Consider the following 15784-nt stretch of genomic DNA (forward strand, 5'->3'; position numbering starts at 1 on the left):
AAGTTAGAAGCAAGGATATGAATTTGAAAAAACAGTCACTCTTAGGGCCCATAATCCAAGGGTACATCGAAAAAGGGTACATCGTGATCATAGGGTACATTGAATCGAAGGGTACATTGAATCTTAGGGTACATCGAGGACCTATGATCATGGGGTACATCTATAGGGTTATCATAGGGTACATCGAGTCAGAATTTTCATAAAATTTCAGAAGACTCAAAGTTTTTATTAATTTTCGAGAAAAGCTTTACAGATGGAGTTCGAAAACATGTTGATTGCTTTTTTCAGAGGTATGATATACATATAAAATACTCCAACAACCATTTGAGAGATGATCATATTGGAGTTTCTATAATTGATTCAAGCATCTTCTTTAATGCTAAATCTTTTTAAGTCATCCCTCTAAAAACAGCAGAAACACATTCCTTGAACTCCATCTGTAAAGCTTTTCTCGAAAATTAATAAAAACTTTGAGTCTTCTGAAATTTTATGAAAATTCTGACTCGATGTACCCTACGATAACCCTATAGATGTACCCCGTGATCATAGCTCCTCGATGTACCCTAAGATTCACTGTACCCTTCGATTCAATGTACCCTATGATCAAATTTTTCATAGATGTACCCTTTTTCGATGTACCCTTGGATTATGGGCCCACTCGGGGAGCATTCAATAAAAAAGTGAATGTTTAGATGTGATTCCTGTCTAAAAACATCGGTGCACAGTCTCCCAGACTCCGAGTAAGAACTGCAAGGAAATTTTTGATCTACCCTTATGAAACGAAAAATTTGAGAAATTAGCAGGTCTAAAACGTTATTACTTTAATTTTTAGCTTAAAGCTCAAGGTCAGAAGTAAGAAAATTTCAGTTTTAGAATTATTCTGAGAGCATTATCCAACCATTCAATCCAAAAAATCCTGGTTTCAGATACTTTTTCAAGTCGAAAAGGCAATTTTTCATTTTGATTTCGGAAAAATGTTCATTTCTCAACATTATCCAACGAATGATATCTCAAAACGTGCTCCGAAGATTTTTACACATTTCTGTAGGACGGTTTTTCAATTTGCTCATTTGTTTTTGAGAAAATAACAAAAATTGAAAGAAATGCGGAATTTGATCGATTTCTCAAAAAATAATGAGCAAATTGAGAAACTGTCCTACAGAAATGTGTAAAAATCACCGGAGCACGATTTGAGCTATCATTCGCTAGACAATATTGAGAAATGAACAAATGCCGTAGATTTTTCCGAAATCAAAATGAAAAATTGCCTTTTCGACTTGAAAAAGTATCTGAAACCAGAATTTTTTGGATTGAATGGTTGGATAATGCTCTCAGAATAATTCTAAAACTGAAAATTTCTTACTTCTGACCTTGAGCTTTAAGCTAAAAATTAAAGTTATAACGTTTTAGACCTGCTAATTTCTCAAATTTTTCGTTTCATGAGGGTAGATCAAAAATTTCCTTGCAGTTCTTACTCGGAGTCTGGGAGACTGTGCGGTGTTATTTAATTCCATACAACAAAACGAATTTCGTGAAAAGATACTTGAATAGAAGCCAGTTTTTTGTCTCCATGCCGTTCAATGTCAACCCACTCCGAACAATTGAAATCTTTGTTATCGTAATACATAAACCTGAAAGAAATATGTTTTCAAACAAAGAATAAGAAGAGAGAGTAGGTATACAATAACAAACTTATATAAGAGCAAAAGATTGTATGAAAATAACTCACCAACGAGAGCTATTACTGTACACTGCTGGTCTTTTAGAAGGATCGAATGGCTGTGTATGAATATTATCAAGAATTCTATCGAAGTCAAAGAATGCAGATCTCGCATAGATCTCAATTGTCTCCAAATTGTGAAAAGCTTCATTCGACATCCATCGTATCAAAAAACTCTCAATCTTAGATAGATCAAATTCTGCTCCACCTAAAACCAAATGGCGACCAGTAAATTCACTGAGAAGAGCGTTTATCATAACTGGTTCACATTTGGTGACAATCAGAGTTTCGACATTAAATATTGTTGAGTTACTAGTAAATGGATCAGAAACCGTAGAGCATAAACATATATTTTTCACACCCGTAAACTTTGATAAAATGCTTTCTATAAGCTCCGCCTTGTCTACATCGCCGTTCAACCGGATGTCTTCACATTTCGAAATACTTGCATCCAAAGTTTGATGAGCATATGTATGGATTGTGAACACTGGCGAACGTCTAAATAATCGTTCAAATTCCTGTTGAAACATCCTTTGTAAAGTTTTCCGACATGGTCTACAAACTTCTAGTTTACACTTTCCTTCTGGGTCGCGCGAGTATCTGAAAATGTGACTAGACATAGAATTGAAGACTGTTCATTGTTTTTCAATTGAAATTGATAAATATAAAGGAGTGATATTGAACCAGTTCACGTAACCTCACGACTGCTAAACCCTCTTCTCAACACCATCCTTTTGGTTAAGATGCGGATTGGATTCAATTTGGAAACGGACAACACTTGGAATCTCCTATTTTTTCTGAATTTGATGACATCTAAACATCCTTCACGTAGACACCGGAATTCGAATCAACTAACAATCACCATTGCTTAAGACGCACTCTCTGACTCGATCGATCACCCGAAGGAACAAGAAAATTAAAATAATAAAGAAAAGATACTTGAAATCATGTAATTTAATTTTCAAACAATTTGAATCTTACTTTGCTTTGATATTGATATCGCCTATTCTGAACCAATATGAGTTTTTTCCTTGATCCGAAAACTCTTCCACAAAATCGATCGAAATTACGTGAATGTACCGGTAGTTGTCCTCACTTACGCGAACTGCGAATCTTGATTGAAGCACAGTGTATCTTAGTTTTTCTATATTGAATCTTAAACTATATGCAATTCTTTCCATTCTTAATGAACATTTTGATAATAAAAATATCGATGTGTAATCCATTCCTTTTATTATATGTTTTTGTACCAAGTACGGTAATTGAATTATTTTGATGGGCATTCTGAAACAATCAAGTAAGCTGTGATACAGAGAGGAAATGAAGAAAGTATTTAAAAGTAGATTTTCGTTGAGAAGATCTGATTTTAACAGAGGAGACGCTGTTGAGAGAAACAATCCCACTCAAAATCAATACAGTGACTAAGGACTGAGTATACAACGCGATCTTCTCTATCCCTCCTATACACGTCACGGCCTGGCGAACGCAACCCGCGGCCGAACACGGTGGCGGAAACCTACACCGTGTACTTCTCCTCGAAGAGTACACGGACGGCGGCTTAGGAAATGCGCTCAAACACGCGGTAATTTGAATTACATGTTTTGTGAGTACCACGCACGGCCTCCTGCGACTAACAAAAATTGTGGCAAAACTACTGTAGATTTGAGCTATAGAAAGTCAAAATAAGGTAAAAACTGACAGCGCCCAAAAATTTTCTAGCTTCGAAGGCAGCAGAAATGTACAAAGAAATAGTCGTGTCTTACATTCTCACAACAACTTGCCGTGAGCTCAAAAGGGACGGATAAATATGAGATTTTGTCAGTAAATTGTTCAAACCTAGCTCATCCCTGGCTTACTGTAGCTCATAGAGACTCAGTCATGCTCAATGAAGTACAGTAGTCCAGGGAAGTTTCACAGGTCGGTTTCAGTCGGTAAAAGTGGAAAGTGCCCTTTCCATTCGTTTTGAAGTCAAGTCGGGAGTGCCTCAGGGATCGGTCCTTGGGCCTCTACTTTTCTTACTTTATATTAATGACATAAATGCTATTTTTTAGGCCTAGGTTCTTCTTTATGCTGATGATTTAAAATTGTTTTTGAACAGGGAGGATTTCGTTGCGCACGACTTGGAATTACTTCGGATTTGGTGTGAGAAATGGCAAATGGATGAAACGGGGCTCCACGAGATATGGGTCAAGGAGGTGGCCACTCTGGTTACCGTCAAGAAGAACGTCGTCCAGCTGATCGTGGTTATGATGATAGTCGTTCTGCTGATCGTGGTCACAATGATCGTCATCCAGCTGACCAATACAATTCTGGACCACGGAACGAGAGAGAGCAACCAAGACCATATTCTCAGAATCACCAAGGAAGTTATGGAAGCCATGATAACTGTAAGTACAGCTATTTGAAGTTAACTTTCAGAAGTTTTTTTTTACAGACAACAAGTATCCTCCTCGTGATAATAATCAAGGATCTTCTCCAAGATCATTCCAAAATGACCGTTCGAATAATTCTGGAATGAATAGCTATCGTAGCGAAGATTCGCGATCCAACTATCAACATGGAAATGATAATCGTCGTGGCCACAACGATAATGGATTCTCTACTTCAGGAGGACGTGGTTTTCACAATGACTCTGGTTTTGGACATGGAGAACGAAACAACGGTCCTCAGAGATATCAAGGCGATGGGAACTACAATGCGAATGAAAGAAACAGCTCATTCCGAAACGATAATGGTTTCGGTTCTGGTAGCAGAGATAACTCAAATCGCGGAAAGTTCCAGAATGACGGTGGATACCCTGAGACCGAGGGAGGACATACTGGAACTGAGAACAAGGAGCCCGAGCGAGCACCTCGTGATTGGGTTCCAATGAAACGTGATGTCGAGGAAATGATGGACGATACTGCTCAGAAGGTCGAGGAATGCCAAGTGTCCCAAGATCAAGCGGTAGAAATTCGCAACTCGGATATTGACACACGTCTAACATCTTGGGCGAATTCGGGACTCCACGAGAAGATCTTGAGAAACTTGGAGCGTCTTAAATACACTCAAGTCAGAACTATTCAAGCCGCCATGATTCCACAAATTCTTGCCGGGTATGATGTGATTGGTCAAGCTGAAACCAGTGCCGGTAAAACTGCGGCATTTGGATTGCCGATTGTGAACAAGATATTGCATTTGGGTGAAGCCGCATACAATTCTTCATTCGAAAACGCAGCCCCGTTTGCCTTGATCCTGTCACCAACAAGAGAGCTCGCGTCTCAAATTTACGATTCACTACGTCTTTTCTCTAGAGACACCGGAATCAAAGTTTGTCTCTCATACGGACAACAATCTCGCTCGAATTCACTTGAGGAAATTCGAAATGGTTGTCATGTTTTGGTCGGAACATGTGGACGTATTATGGATTTGGTCGAGAAAGGTGACATCAGCATGACCGAACTCAGATTTTTAGTCCTGGACGAAGCCGACCGTCTTCTTCAAGAGGCCAGCAGAGATCCATCGGTCACATGTCACGAATTCTGGCCGACAGGGAATTCAAAAGAACTTCGGAGACGTGGCAGACCATCATGACATCTGCAACATTTGACAGAAATGTCGAAGCGGTTGCGCAGACGCTCATGAAGAAACTCCCGAATGAAACCGATTTTGTGAAAATCGTTCTGACGAACAGTCGTCTCAGCAACCGAGTGAATCTCGTCTTCCACGAAACATACGGCTTATCAGAAAAGATGAAAAAAATGAAAGAAATCCTCTCCGAGCTCAATCGTAAATTCAGATTTCGAAAAAAGGATATATAAATTCTGATCATATGAAAGGTTAGCTCATGAAATCTTTCCGAAACAGGAAGCTACTAGTACAGGTCTAATAGTAATTTTACATATAAATGTGCCTCTCGTCAAAATGCTTTCCATACATTCTTTCAGAACATGGAGAGGCTCCAAAAACGCTCATCTTCGTGCAGAAGAAGAAAACCTGCGACTTCTTGGCTGTCAGAGTTGCACAGTATGGAAATTTGATTCGATCTCAAACTTTGCACGGGTATTATTCTGACACGAAGTCGTCCAAATAAAAAATCGTTTTTCAGAGACCGTTCCCAGGACAAGCGTGATCAATATATCAATGAGTTCAAAACCGGAAGACTTAATGTGATGGTTACTACTGATGTTCTCTCTCGTGGTATCGATGTCACCGATCTCGAACGTGTAATCAATTACGACATTCCTGATGGAAGTCCTGACACTGCCACTGACACGTTTATTCATCGATCGGGTCGTACTGGCCGAATGCACACCGGTGTTTGCATTTCGTTCGTGGATCCCAAATGCGAAAGTGATTGCCGCCTCGCTCCAAAGCTTGTCGAACTCGTCAAATCTCAAGGAAAAACAGATGAAGATCTTCCACAGTTTTTGGTCCAGATGGCAAGAGAAAGTGAGTAAAATTGTTGTTCTTACTCATCCAAACATTGTTTTCATTCAGATGTCCACAAAGTGCACACGGACACTGGATTTGGACGAGGAGGAGGTCGTGGTGGACGTGGTGGAAGTTACGGAAGTCGGGGAGGAGGATTCTCAGGATCCGCAACAGGATCATTCAATCGCACTTCTCTCGCGTCTGGAGGATTTGGATCTACTTTTGAATGGCCAGGTATTTTGGCCCATGAATGGCCAGGTATTTTGAGACTTTGAATGCTTATATCTCAGTTCAATGAGCGAGTTATAGCATAATTTTTGTTGTTTAATAGTTCTTTAGGCTTGATTAACACTCTGGAATAAATAACTCAAAAAAAATTTTTTTTGAAGATTCGTCAAAAATCCTAAGGGGTTAGACTGGAATTTTTGACGAATCTTCAAAAAAATTTTTTTTTGAGTTATTTATTCCAGAGTGTTAATCAAGCCTAAAGAACTATTAAACAACAAAAATTATGCTATAACTCGCTCATTGAACTGAGATATAAGCATTCAAAGTCTCAAAATACCTGGCCATTCATGGGGGGCCAGGCTAAATTACGGCCCCCCATGAATGGCGAGGCTAAGTTTGAGCACTTCCCGAGCAAATGGAGCATCAGTGTCGCAAACGAAGCAGCAAACGAAGAAGAAAACAAACCACAAGGGTTTGGGAGCAAGGCTGCTCAAGAAGCCAAGGCAGCTGCCGAAACCCTCGGAAGCACCACCTTCGGATCGTCTGCTGATGATAAGAAAAACGATGGGGGAGGTAAGAAAATATGAGTCGAACCTTAGCTGATTAATAAAACTATTATTTTCCAGAAGAAGAGGACGATGATTGGTGAACAGAGAGCGTTGTCCCAATCAAGTATAAAATGGTCTCCTTTTCGTTCTTACCTCCCTAGCTACAATTCTCTTGTACCATCTCATCAATAAGTTTTCCGATGCCCAAGTTAATATCCCTATCCTGAAAGTATTACTCCAAATATTTACATTTTTCCTGTGTCCTGATCCCAAAATTTCTTCCCGAAAGTCACTCAATTGTTCTTCTGTTAACAAACTTATTTTCAATTATCTTCGTAACAATAAATCAAAATGAATGGGAAAACGTTTTGTTCAGTCTTCGAAAAGAATCTCGAGTTCAATGAAATAATGAATGGCGACAACACGATTTCAGAATTCACGAGAACGAATATGGTATCAAGCTGGCAGAAAGTACGTACAACATAAAGAAAACTCGCTTTCTATCTGTCTACTCCATGTGATGATAGTGAATTTTGTATTGGAAATATGATCTTTCTATCAAATTATTCAAATCCTTTTCGCCTTTTGATGCCTTCACATCATTCCTATTTTTCAGTGTTTTCTATGTTGCCACCATCGGTCAGTAGTCGATTTATATTAGCAACTATTTCAGAATAAACGAGACCATTTCTATACAAATACTTCCATTTTTCAGCCATATCTTTATACTTTTTCATAATATTCTTTCAGTCAGGATGCGAATAATCATCGAGACTTCTTGGGATGTGGTGTACCTCTGTGGCTATTTTTCATTGGTTGTCTATTTTCAATATGCCATTTTCACTACAATAATGTATACTTATATGACTAAAGTATGCTGTAAATCTAATTATTATTTTAACTGAATTACATTTTCAGTTAAATCCCTCCGTTGGACCCACCACTTTTGGTCTTGCTGTAACATTTCATGGAGTTGGTCATTGTCTCGGAGCACTCGCAGCCGCTTGGTGGACTAACAGGCGATATAAAGTAGACAACTTTCGGGAACTCAATCCATCAAAAAAATTATAATTTCAGGCCAAAAAACCATTAATAGCTGGATATGTGTTCATGTTGATTTCGAATTGTCTCTTCCTTTTGGCAGATCATGTTCCAACTGAAATGACAGCTCCATTTATTATGTTGTGCAGGTTTCTGGGTGGTCTTGGAATGGGTAAGAATTCTCTTTTCTAACCATTTGATTTATTTTATTCATTCAGGAAACACTGCAACTCTTCGTACCACTTTAACAGCTCACTCAATGTCAGATGATCGTGCAAAGGCAATGTCTGTATTCATTGGAGGACGTGCACTTGGTCTGATTCTCGGTCCAGGACTTCAATTAATTTTCCTTTTCTTCGGAGACACTGGACTCCAACTCATCGGATCTTTGCATATTCATTCCCATAATGCTGCTGCTTTTGTTTCGATCATTCTCAATTTGTCAGCAATCGTCGCTTTGTTTACGTTGTATCAAGATATTGAGAGGAATGGAAATAGTTGCAGTCAACGGAGTGTTGTGAGTTTTTCACTTTTCTTTCCAAATTTAAAACCTTAATACTTTATTCTCCTATTTATCCCGAATAAAGGGGATGATCTAAGATACCAACAGTTTATAAAACAGAAGTTTAATGTTTTTTTAAATCCAGGAAGATGACGAAAATTGGCCACGACCTGATAAACTTGCAATGTTTGTCTGTATGCTCACAAGATATTGCCAAAACTTTACATATTATTCGATCGAAACTTTGGCACCTGCTTTCATAATGATGATGTTCAATATGGAAAGAGACTCTGCTGTTGGAATAATGTCCATTGTATTCTTCATTTCTGGCGTCTTTGCTATCACTCTCTACAGTACTTTCGTGTTTAGCGATGTAGCTAGAAAACTAAATATCGGGAAAGTGAACACTGCAAGTCTTCTGATATTCACGATATATGTTTTGACAACCTACCAATGGCCATTCATCACTACGGACGTTGCTGTAAATACAGATGGAACGCATGGTGGATGTGATTATTCCATTTATCAGTGGTGTATCGGATTACCAAAGACTTCACAAGAGGTTCCAACACGAACATTCTCATGAATTCAAAATATAATTTAATTTTCAGTTCTTTTATATCGGCTACATTATATCTTTCGGTGGTTGTGTTCCATTCATAAACGTCGGAGATGCCACTCTTTATTCCAAGCTTTTCAATCCTGTCGGTCAAGCTTTGGAGCAGAGTTTGTACGATGTATCCCAAATTTTTGCAAGAGTTGTAGCTCCCGTTTTGTGCACGTGAGTTTTGAAAACATTGAGTTAAATTTGAAATAAACACAGCCTACGATTATAATCTGTTTGTTCCGTTCTGTGATTCAAATAATAACACTATAACATTGCAGAGCAATATACTCGTCATTTGGTCCTCAGCGAGTATGGGAGCTTCTCTTCGCACAATTGGTTGTTGTGACAGCTTTATGGATTGCATTCGCCCATCGAATGATTCCACTTCGGCCGAAACCGCGTCCAGTTTTCTACCTTGAATAATTCAATCTTCGAGTGTGATCACTTGTTTCGAAGCTCAGAGATTGAAAATGTCTGTAAAATATAGACGGCCACGCCGCCAGCAAAACTATTTTCGCTTCGCATTAGCTGTAATAATGTGTTTTTGGAGATCATTTTGATGATTGAAGTGAATAAATTAAAATAAACAATGGTTGCATAACAACAAAGAAAAGATACTTTAAATTCAAAATTGTTCTGTAGTTCTATTTCCGGAAAGCTCCTCGATCATGATATGTACCGGATCGTTGTTTTCTGAACTGTTCGTACTGATCCAGTGTTCTGCCGAGGCCCATAAACTGCTCATTACGATCCCGAACCTCTCCACCAGACACTGGTTCCACGATTCCCTGAAGAATACAACATGAGAAACAAGTAATTCGATTGAATACCGCTTACACTTTCATTGAAACCCAATCCTTTACCACCCCAGCCCATTTTAGCCATGAGTTGAGCACCTTTATTATCAGTTGACAGAGGCTCATTGGCAGATCGCATGCCAAACGATGGCCTGAAAAATAAAATTTTGTTATTTTTATTAATCGAAAACTAACCGATCATTGAATCCTCCACTATACCCTCCTCGCGGTCCGTCAAACCGACTGCCTCTTCCTCTATCAGGAGATGAATTCCTGCTTGATGAAGACGATCTTGACGATGATGAAGATCCTGAAGAACTGGAAGGCGAACGACGACGTCTTTGAGGGCTCGCACTTCTTGACCTTGTTCTTGATCGTCCTTCTCTGCTTGGTGATCTCGATTCAGAACGTCTCCTTGGTGATTCTCCTCTTAGGTTTTCTGGCGGTTCTTGAGTGGCATAATAGGCATCGACAGAATTACGAATTTTAGAAATTTGTTCTTCTTCTTTGAGTCTTTTCATTTTTGCGAACAACTCTTCGTCTTCAGGAGAAGGTTTATTTGTGATGAGATCATCAATTGAAGAACGATGCTTTTCCAAGAATGCTTTTTTACGAGCAGCTTTTTCTTCTATGAATTCCAGGGGATATTTCAGAAAAACTTCATTTTCAGCCATTCTGAAATCGTCAGATAAAGAAATAACAATTTTAAGAGTAACATACGCTCCGTCCGCTAATGCCAAGTCCATCTCAATACCCTTGTGAAACATATTTTTGGCAGCTAAAAGCCTCGAAGACGGTGGCACATTCGCTGGCATTTCAAGCTTTTCCGGATCCAGTGAAATATACTGAAATTAAAAAAAAATTATTTTGAACTGCGAGAAGGGTTAATAAAACCTTAAAGCTATCCATTGTTGCTAGTGGCGTCATAATTCCAGCTGGCAGTGCCAAATATGACTTTCTGGGTTTCAAAGATTCCTCTTCGAATGGCATACCGTCGATATCCTCGCCGTCTATTGATGCATCACGCCACGTATTAGGTTCGGAAGTGTTTTGTGTATAAGATCGTTCGACTAAAAACCCGTTGAATAAGCAAAAATAGAGTTGAAAGTATTAATTCTCGCTCTTTCTCACCACTGGGAGCCTGATCGAATCTTGATCTTCTTGACGGTGGACCATGAGATTGTTGAGGAGCGGGACCTTGAGGTGGTCCGTGACGGAGTTCTGAATAATGAAAGATAATATTTTGTTGCATGAATTAGAACACAATCACCTTCTATTCTCCGCTCCAAATCGTCAATTTGTTTTTTTATGTGTTGTGAATATGTGACATGCTGTTGGTCGTAAGCATCAAACGTTGCCATCAGGTTATTTCGGATAGATTCGCGTGCTGCTCCATACGATGACCTTTCATAATCTCGATCAGAACTCACAATTTGAACTGTATTCCTGAGCATTTTGAATACGGAATCAGTGAAGTATTTTCTTCCTTCCCATTCTCCTAATAGCTTCCCTTCTAACTTGTTGCTCAATTCACTTGAAGTTGATAGCTCTATGCAATATGCGTACATTTTCGGAACGTATCGAGTCAACATTTTCATTTGATTGTCTTCTTTTTTTCGTTGGCAGTGAAAAGCCCAATCGTTGATTAAATAAAGTATGTGTAGACGTAGATATTCTCCAGATGATTCATCTTTTACGATGTTCAATAAAAACATCAAGATTATTTCTCGCAATTGATCAGTAGTACAGTTTTCAAAAATCCATTTTTTAGCTTGCTGCAATATTAAATTGATAATTTTCAAATGTTCAACTATGTCCACTCACAGCGATCAAATCTTTAGAGCATTTCGATGAAGACATCGACTCCAGATAAGTATTCATTTCATCGACATTGAGATGGTTCTGAATCAAAAGTTGCTCGATTTTTTGAGTTTCAGATGTGCGAATAGTTGTTTTCAAATGAGCCTGAAAAACAAAGGAAGTTATCATACCCTACTCGGAATATTTCAGAAACCATTATTAGATCATCCATTCCAATCCTGTGAGCATTAAGATTTTGTTCACTGTCAACTATTCTTTGCCTTAATTCGTCAATCTTTTTCTGCAATTCGACAACTTCCGGTGGATCCATCAATGAAGGTATAGTTGGCATGGCATGCCGTTCTGTAAAATGAAAACGTTTCTGATTATTTGAGTAGAAATGTGCACCTTGTAAAGGGATGTCATTGTTACGCCATGTTTGACCATGTGGAGGACCGCTACCACCTCTCCAATTCGAGCTTTCATGCATTTTTGACTGAAATTTCCAACATAAGTATTAAACTAAATACACAGAAAATTAACTAAAACTCATGGAATTTTGCATTTTTTCAAAAAACGAGATATACGTCAACGGCACGAGAAGTGCACCAGTTCACCAGAACCGTGCCCAGTAGGAATGTCTACAACTCTCTCATTTTCACACACTCTCTTCTTCTTCATATTGTTTATATTTTATTTTAAACAAATTATTGAGTTCTTAAATAATTAAATTAAACTATTTCCACATGTAATCCTTACTGTTTAGAATATATTAATCATAATGTATTTTTCTCAAATATTCTATTCAGGTATGGAATCTATCGCAAATCCTCTTTATTTCTTCTCAAACTTATCATTGAATCCACCGTCCTGCTCTAATGTGGTACGATTTATTGGTAAGTTCTATAAACATGTCAAAAGTTTTTTCTTAAATTTTTGCAGATGTCCTCGAATTTTTCTTCGTTGCACATCCATTGTCGGGGCGAAAAGAAGGAGAAGAACACAAACGTGTAATGTATTTTCATCCAAAAGGAGAACAATTAGAAAGACAGGTTGATATTTCATTAAAATAGGTTACCGGCAAGTTTAAAAATTTCAGTCCGAGATTACTGGGTTCGCAGAAGCAGTTGTCAACTTCACTGAGAATTTTTTAAGCACTTCTCATCGAGATATAAGTGAAAAACTTACCGAAAGCGACGATGGATTCGATTTCAGAACAGTGACTACACAAAGAACGGAACACGTTTACATTCGAACAGAAGATGATCAGTTCATGCTTGGTGTATCCATTTCAAAACAACTATCACATGTTTCTGATTATCCATTGTTCCAACCAGCAATACGAAGTATTCTCTCAGATGCTTACAAAATGTTCAGAATGTTCTTCGGCACGTTTTCTTCGTCTATCAAGTAAGAATTTATCGAACTAGTTCACGAAATCGGTTTACTAGTTTCAGAACAGTTCCTGACGACATTCCAAAATTCAAAGAGCGTCTGGATTTCTTTTTCTCTAAATACATTCCACTACTCAAAGTTCACAAGATGCCTCTTCTTGACCATCTCGGCGGAGTAGAATTTCTTCGAATGTCTGGTCCTTTGTATTTGAACGTCGTCTCTCTTATCACAGAACTTCGTGAAGAGTTTCCAATAATAGAGAAAGTCATGTTCTTGTATCAAGACAAGCTTCTCTACTATCAACTCTCTAAACGAGATCTCCCATCTCTGTTCCGATATTTAACTCATAATTTACTGCCAACTACGCTAGCACCAGAACTTGAACATTCTGGGAGAAATGCATCGAAAGGAAGATATCTGCGAGGCCCGACCGACTTGACAACAGATGTACCGTTACTGGGTGACGAATCACTTTCGGTTGTACACTTGCATTCAGAGCAAGAAGCTGAGTTTCAAGACGAGCTAGTTGGATACCAGATGATGGTTTATCGATGCCTCAATGCAACCGTTTGCATGTTCGTAAGAAATTCCGCATCATTTACGAACGGAGATTCAGATAGAAGGGATTCAGGTGAGAGTCTTACTAGGGAATGTTGTGAGTGGGGTATGGAGTTATGGCAAGTGACCTATATCATTGGAAAGCTGAGAACACGTCATTTATTTATCTGTTTTCCGTTTTTGCTGCGGACCCTCCCAGTTCGAGAAATTTAGGTCTGAAATTTTGAAGATATTTTCCCCGTGAACTCGCGGTCACAGTTGATTTTTGGAGATTTTCGGCAGATTCAGTTCACGTGAAGTTTCAAAATATAATAAAAGTGAAAACCTTAAAAAATCAGCGGTCGAATGGTTCAGTGTTAGAGTTCAGGAATAGTATCAGAGAGTCTGGGGCTCGATATCCTCAACTCGAATTATTTTTTTATTTTTTGTAAAGCTCATAACTGGCTCCAAGAGCAATCTGGGTCACTTTTTCACACACAGCAACAGCCTCACGTAGGCAACTTTCACATTTTTGACCAGAAAAAAATTCTAAAAATTTTTGCCTATAGATGATCATATAAAGTCTTGAAAAATTTTTTTAAAAAATTTTGAAAATGGTCTGAACCAGATGCTCTAAAGATCAGAGAACCCCGAAAACATGGAAAAGTGACCCAGATTGCTCTTGGAGCCAGTTATGAGCTTTACAAAAAATAAAAAAATAATTCGAGTTGAGGATATCGAGCCCCAGACCCTCTGATTACTATTCCCGAACTCTACCACTGAACCATTCGACCGCTGATTTTTTAAGGTTTTCACTTTTATTATATTTTGAAACTTCACGTGAACTGAATCTGCCGAAAATCTCCAAAAATCAACTGTGACCGCGAGTTCACGGGGAAAATATCTTCAAAATTTCAGACCTAAATTTCTCGAACTGGGAGGGTCCGCAGCAAAAACGGAAAACAGATAAATAAATGACGTGTTCTCAGCTTTCCAATGATATAGGTCACTTGCCATAACTCCATACCCCACTCACAACATTCCCTAGTTAGACTTAGAAAAAATTCAAAGTTAATTTACAGATGTTTCTCAGTCATCTTCGATACGTTCCAGTCCCCCACAAAATGGAGTCGTCAGTCGGAGATTACTACGTAATGTCGATCAGTTTTTAGAAACAGAACTTGCTCAAGTAGCCAGTAAAATCGGTGATGAGTAAGTATTTTAATATTTTCATTAATCGCAGAAAGTATTTTCAGAGTTGGTGATGAGAAACTCACGGATGCTACCGATTTCCATTATATATATTTCAACCCATCTTCGTTATCAATGACATCAAGTCTCTCAACTTCTCCATCTCTTTCGGTGGCTGCTTCTGGATCAGCTTCCACATCAAAAGTACCATTACCACCAGTTGATGTTAATCGGCTAGTGTGTGACACAATGAACAATTTCGTTTCGGAAACGGAAGAATTCGGAGAATGTTTCGTTAAATCGTCTAGCGATTGGTGGATAGTTATCAAAAAAGTAATGCAGTTCGAAGTATCCGAGTTTTAACTTAAATTAATTTTTAGGTAAATTCTCGTCTTCTTGTTCTGATACTACCTCCATCAAGTTACACATCATCACTCGCCGATGTTCAATCGAAAACTGCCACAATCGTTCGATCACATTTTGAAGCTATATTTTTTAGTTAAACATAATGATTGATTTAATTTTTATAATATACTTTGTGCCAACCATTGTGATACATTGCCTTTCTAATTTATTTTCGATCGCCCCTTGCCTTCTATTAATTTATTTGTCAAAAATCTATAAAGGCCTCCCTTTTTTCATTTTCTGAACCCTCTGTGAAACATGTAGAATCGGACGGACATTTCGAAAATCAGATGAGTGCCCTTTGATGCTGAAAATTGAATTTATAAAAGGATCTGTGAGCCGGCCGATGCGAGAGCCTTCACGCCCCCTCTTGCTCTCTTTTTTGACAACGAATTTCTTCATAACGTCTTCTGGCTTTTGCTTCTTCTCCTATTCATTTTATAATCCAATTGAGGGTTGACTTTCAAAATTTTTAGTGGACTCTCACTCACATTTATTCGTTTATATTTATTTCTGATGTGTGTGTACGTCTATATATGTGCATAGATATATATGTGTGTGTGTGTCGCCAAGGTGACAAATGTATGTACATTTTAGAGA

At 38.4% G+C, this 15784-nt stretch overlaps 6 protein-coding genes across 6 annotated transcripts; 5 read left to right on the top strand and 1 right to left on the bottom strand.

Annotated features, from left to right (window-relative positions):
- Positions 1-1504: 1504 nt before the first annotated feature.
- On the bottom strand, positions 1505-6313 carry GCK72_018625 (uncharacterized protein; the record flags this gene model as incomplete). The annotated part of the gene is made up of 6 exons (XM_053732655.1): positions 1505-1631; positions 1730-2320; positions 2702-2875; positions 3851-4105; positions 4540-4756; positions 6175-6313. The coding sequence occupies 6 exons, from the start codon at positions 6311-6313 to the stop codon at positions 1505-1507; spliced, it is 1503 nt and encodes a 500-aa protein (XP_053581568.1).
- On the top strand, positions 3903-5293 carry GCK72_018626 (uncharacterized protein; the record flags this gene model as incomplete). The annotated part of the gene is made up of 2 exons (XM_053732656.1): positions 3903-4107; positions 4155-5293. 2 exons carry the CDS (start codon positions 3903-3905, stop codon positions 5291-5293), a joined length of 1344 nt encoding a protein of 447 aa, XP_053581569.1.
- Positions 5341-6408, top strand: GCK72_018627 (uncharacterized protein; the record flags this gene model as incomplete). Its single annotated transcript, XM_053732657.1, has 4 exons — positions 5341-5488; positions 5647-5761; positions 5808-6151; positions 6200-6408. The coding sequence occupies 4 exons, from the start codon at positions 5341-5343 to the stop codon at positions 6406-6408; spliced, it is 816 nt and encodes a 271-aa protein (XP_053581570.1).
- Positions 6409-6738: 330 nt separating this feature from the next.
- GCK72_018628 (uncharacterized protein) lies at positions 6739-7010 on the top strand (the record flags this gene model as incomplete). Its single annotated transcript, XM_003110298.2, has 2 exons — positions 6739-6934; positions 6988-7010. 2 exons carry the CDS (start codon positions 6739-6741, stop codon positions 7008-7010), a joined length of 219 nt encoding a protein of 72 aa, XP_003110346.2.
- A 654-nt stretch (positions 7011-7664) lies between these two features.
- On the top strand, positions 7665-9482 carry GCK72_018629 (uncharacterized protein; the record flags this gene model as incomplete). Its single annotated transcript, XM_053732658.1, has 7 exons — positions 7665-7781; positions 7828-7938; positions 7987-8122; positions 8169-8467; positions 8598-9014; positions 9064-9233; positions 9338-9482. The coding sequence occupies 7 exons, from the start codon at positions 7665-7667 to the stop codon at positions 9480-9482; spliced, it is 1395 nt and encodes a 464-aa protein (XP_053581571.1).
- Positions 9483-12467: 2985 nt separating this feature from the next.
- On the top strand, positions 12468-15282 carry GCK72_018630 (uncharacterized protein; the record flags this gene model as incomplete). The annotated part of the gene is made up of 7 exons (XM_053732659.1): positions 12468-12552; positions 12599-12708; positions 12756-13066; positions 13114-13682; positions 14671-14800; positions 14845-15112; positions 15160-15282. 7 exons carry the CDS (start codon positions 12468-12470, stop codon positions 15280-15282), a joined length of 1596 nt encoding a protein of 531 aa, XP_053581572.1.
- Between the last annotated feature and the right edge of the window lie 502 nt (positions 15283-15784).

The sequence above is a fragment of the Caenorhabditis remanei genome, chromosome V (genome assembly GCF_010183535.1).
Source record: "Caenorhabditis remanei strain PX506 chromosome V, whole genome shotgun sequence".
Taxonomy (NCBI): Eukaryota; Metazoa; Nematoda; class Chromadorea; order Rhabditida; family Rhabditidae; genus Caenorhabditis; species Caenorhabditis remanei.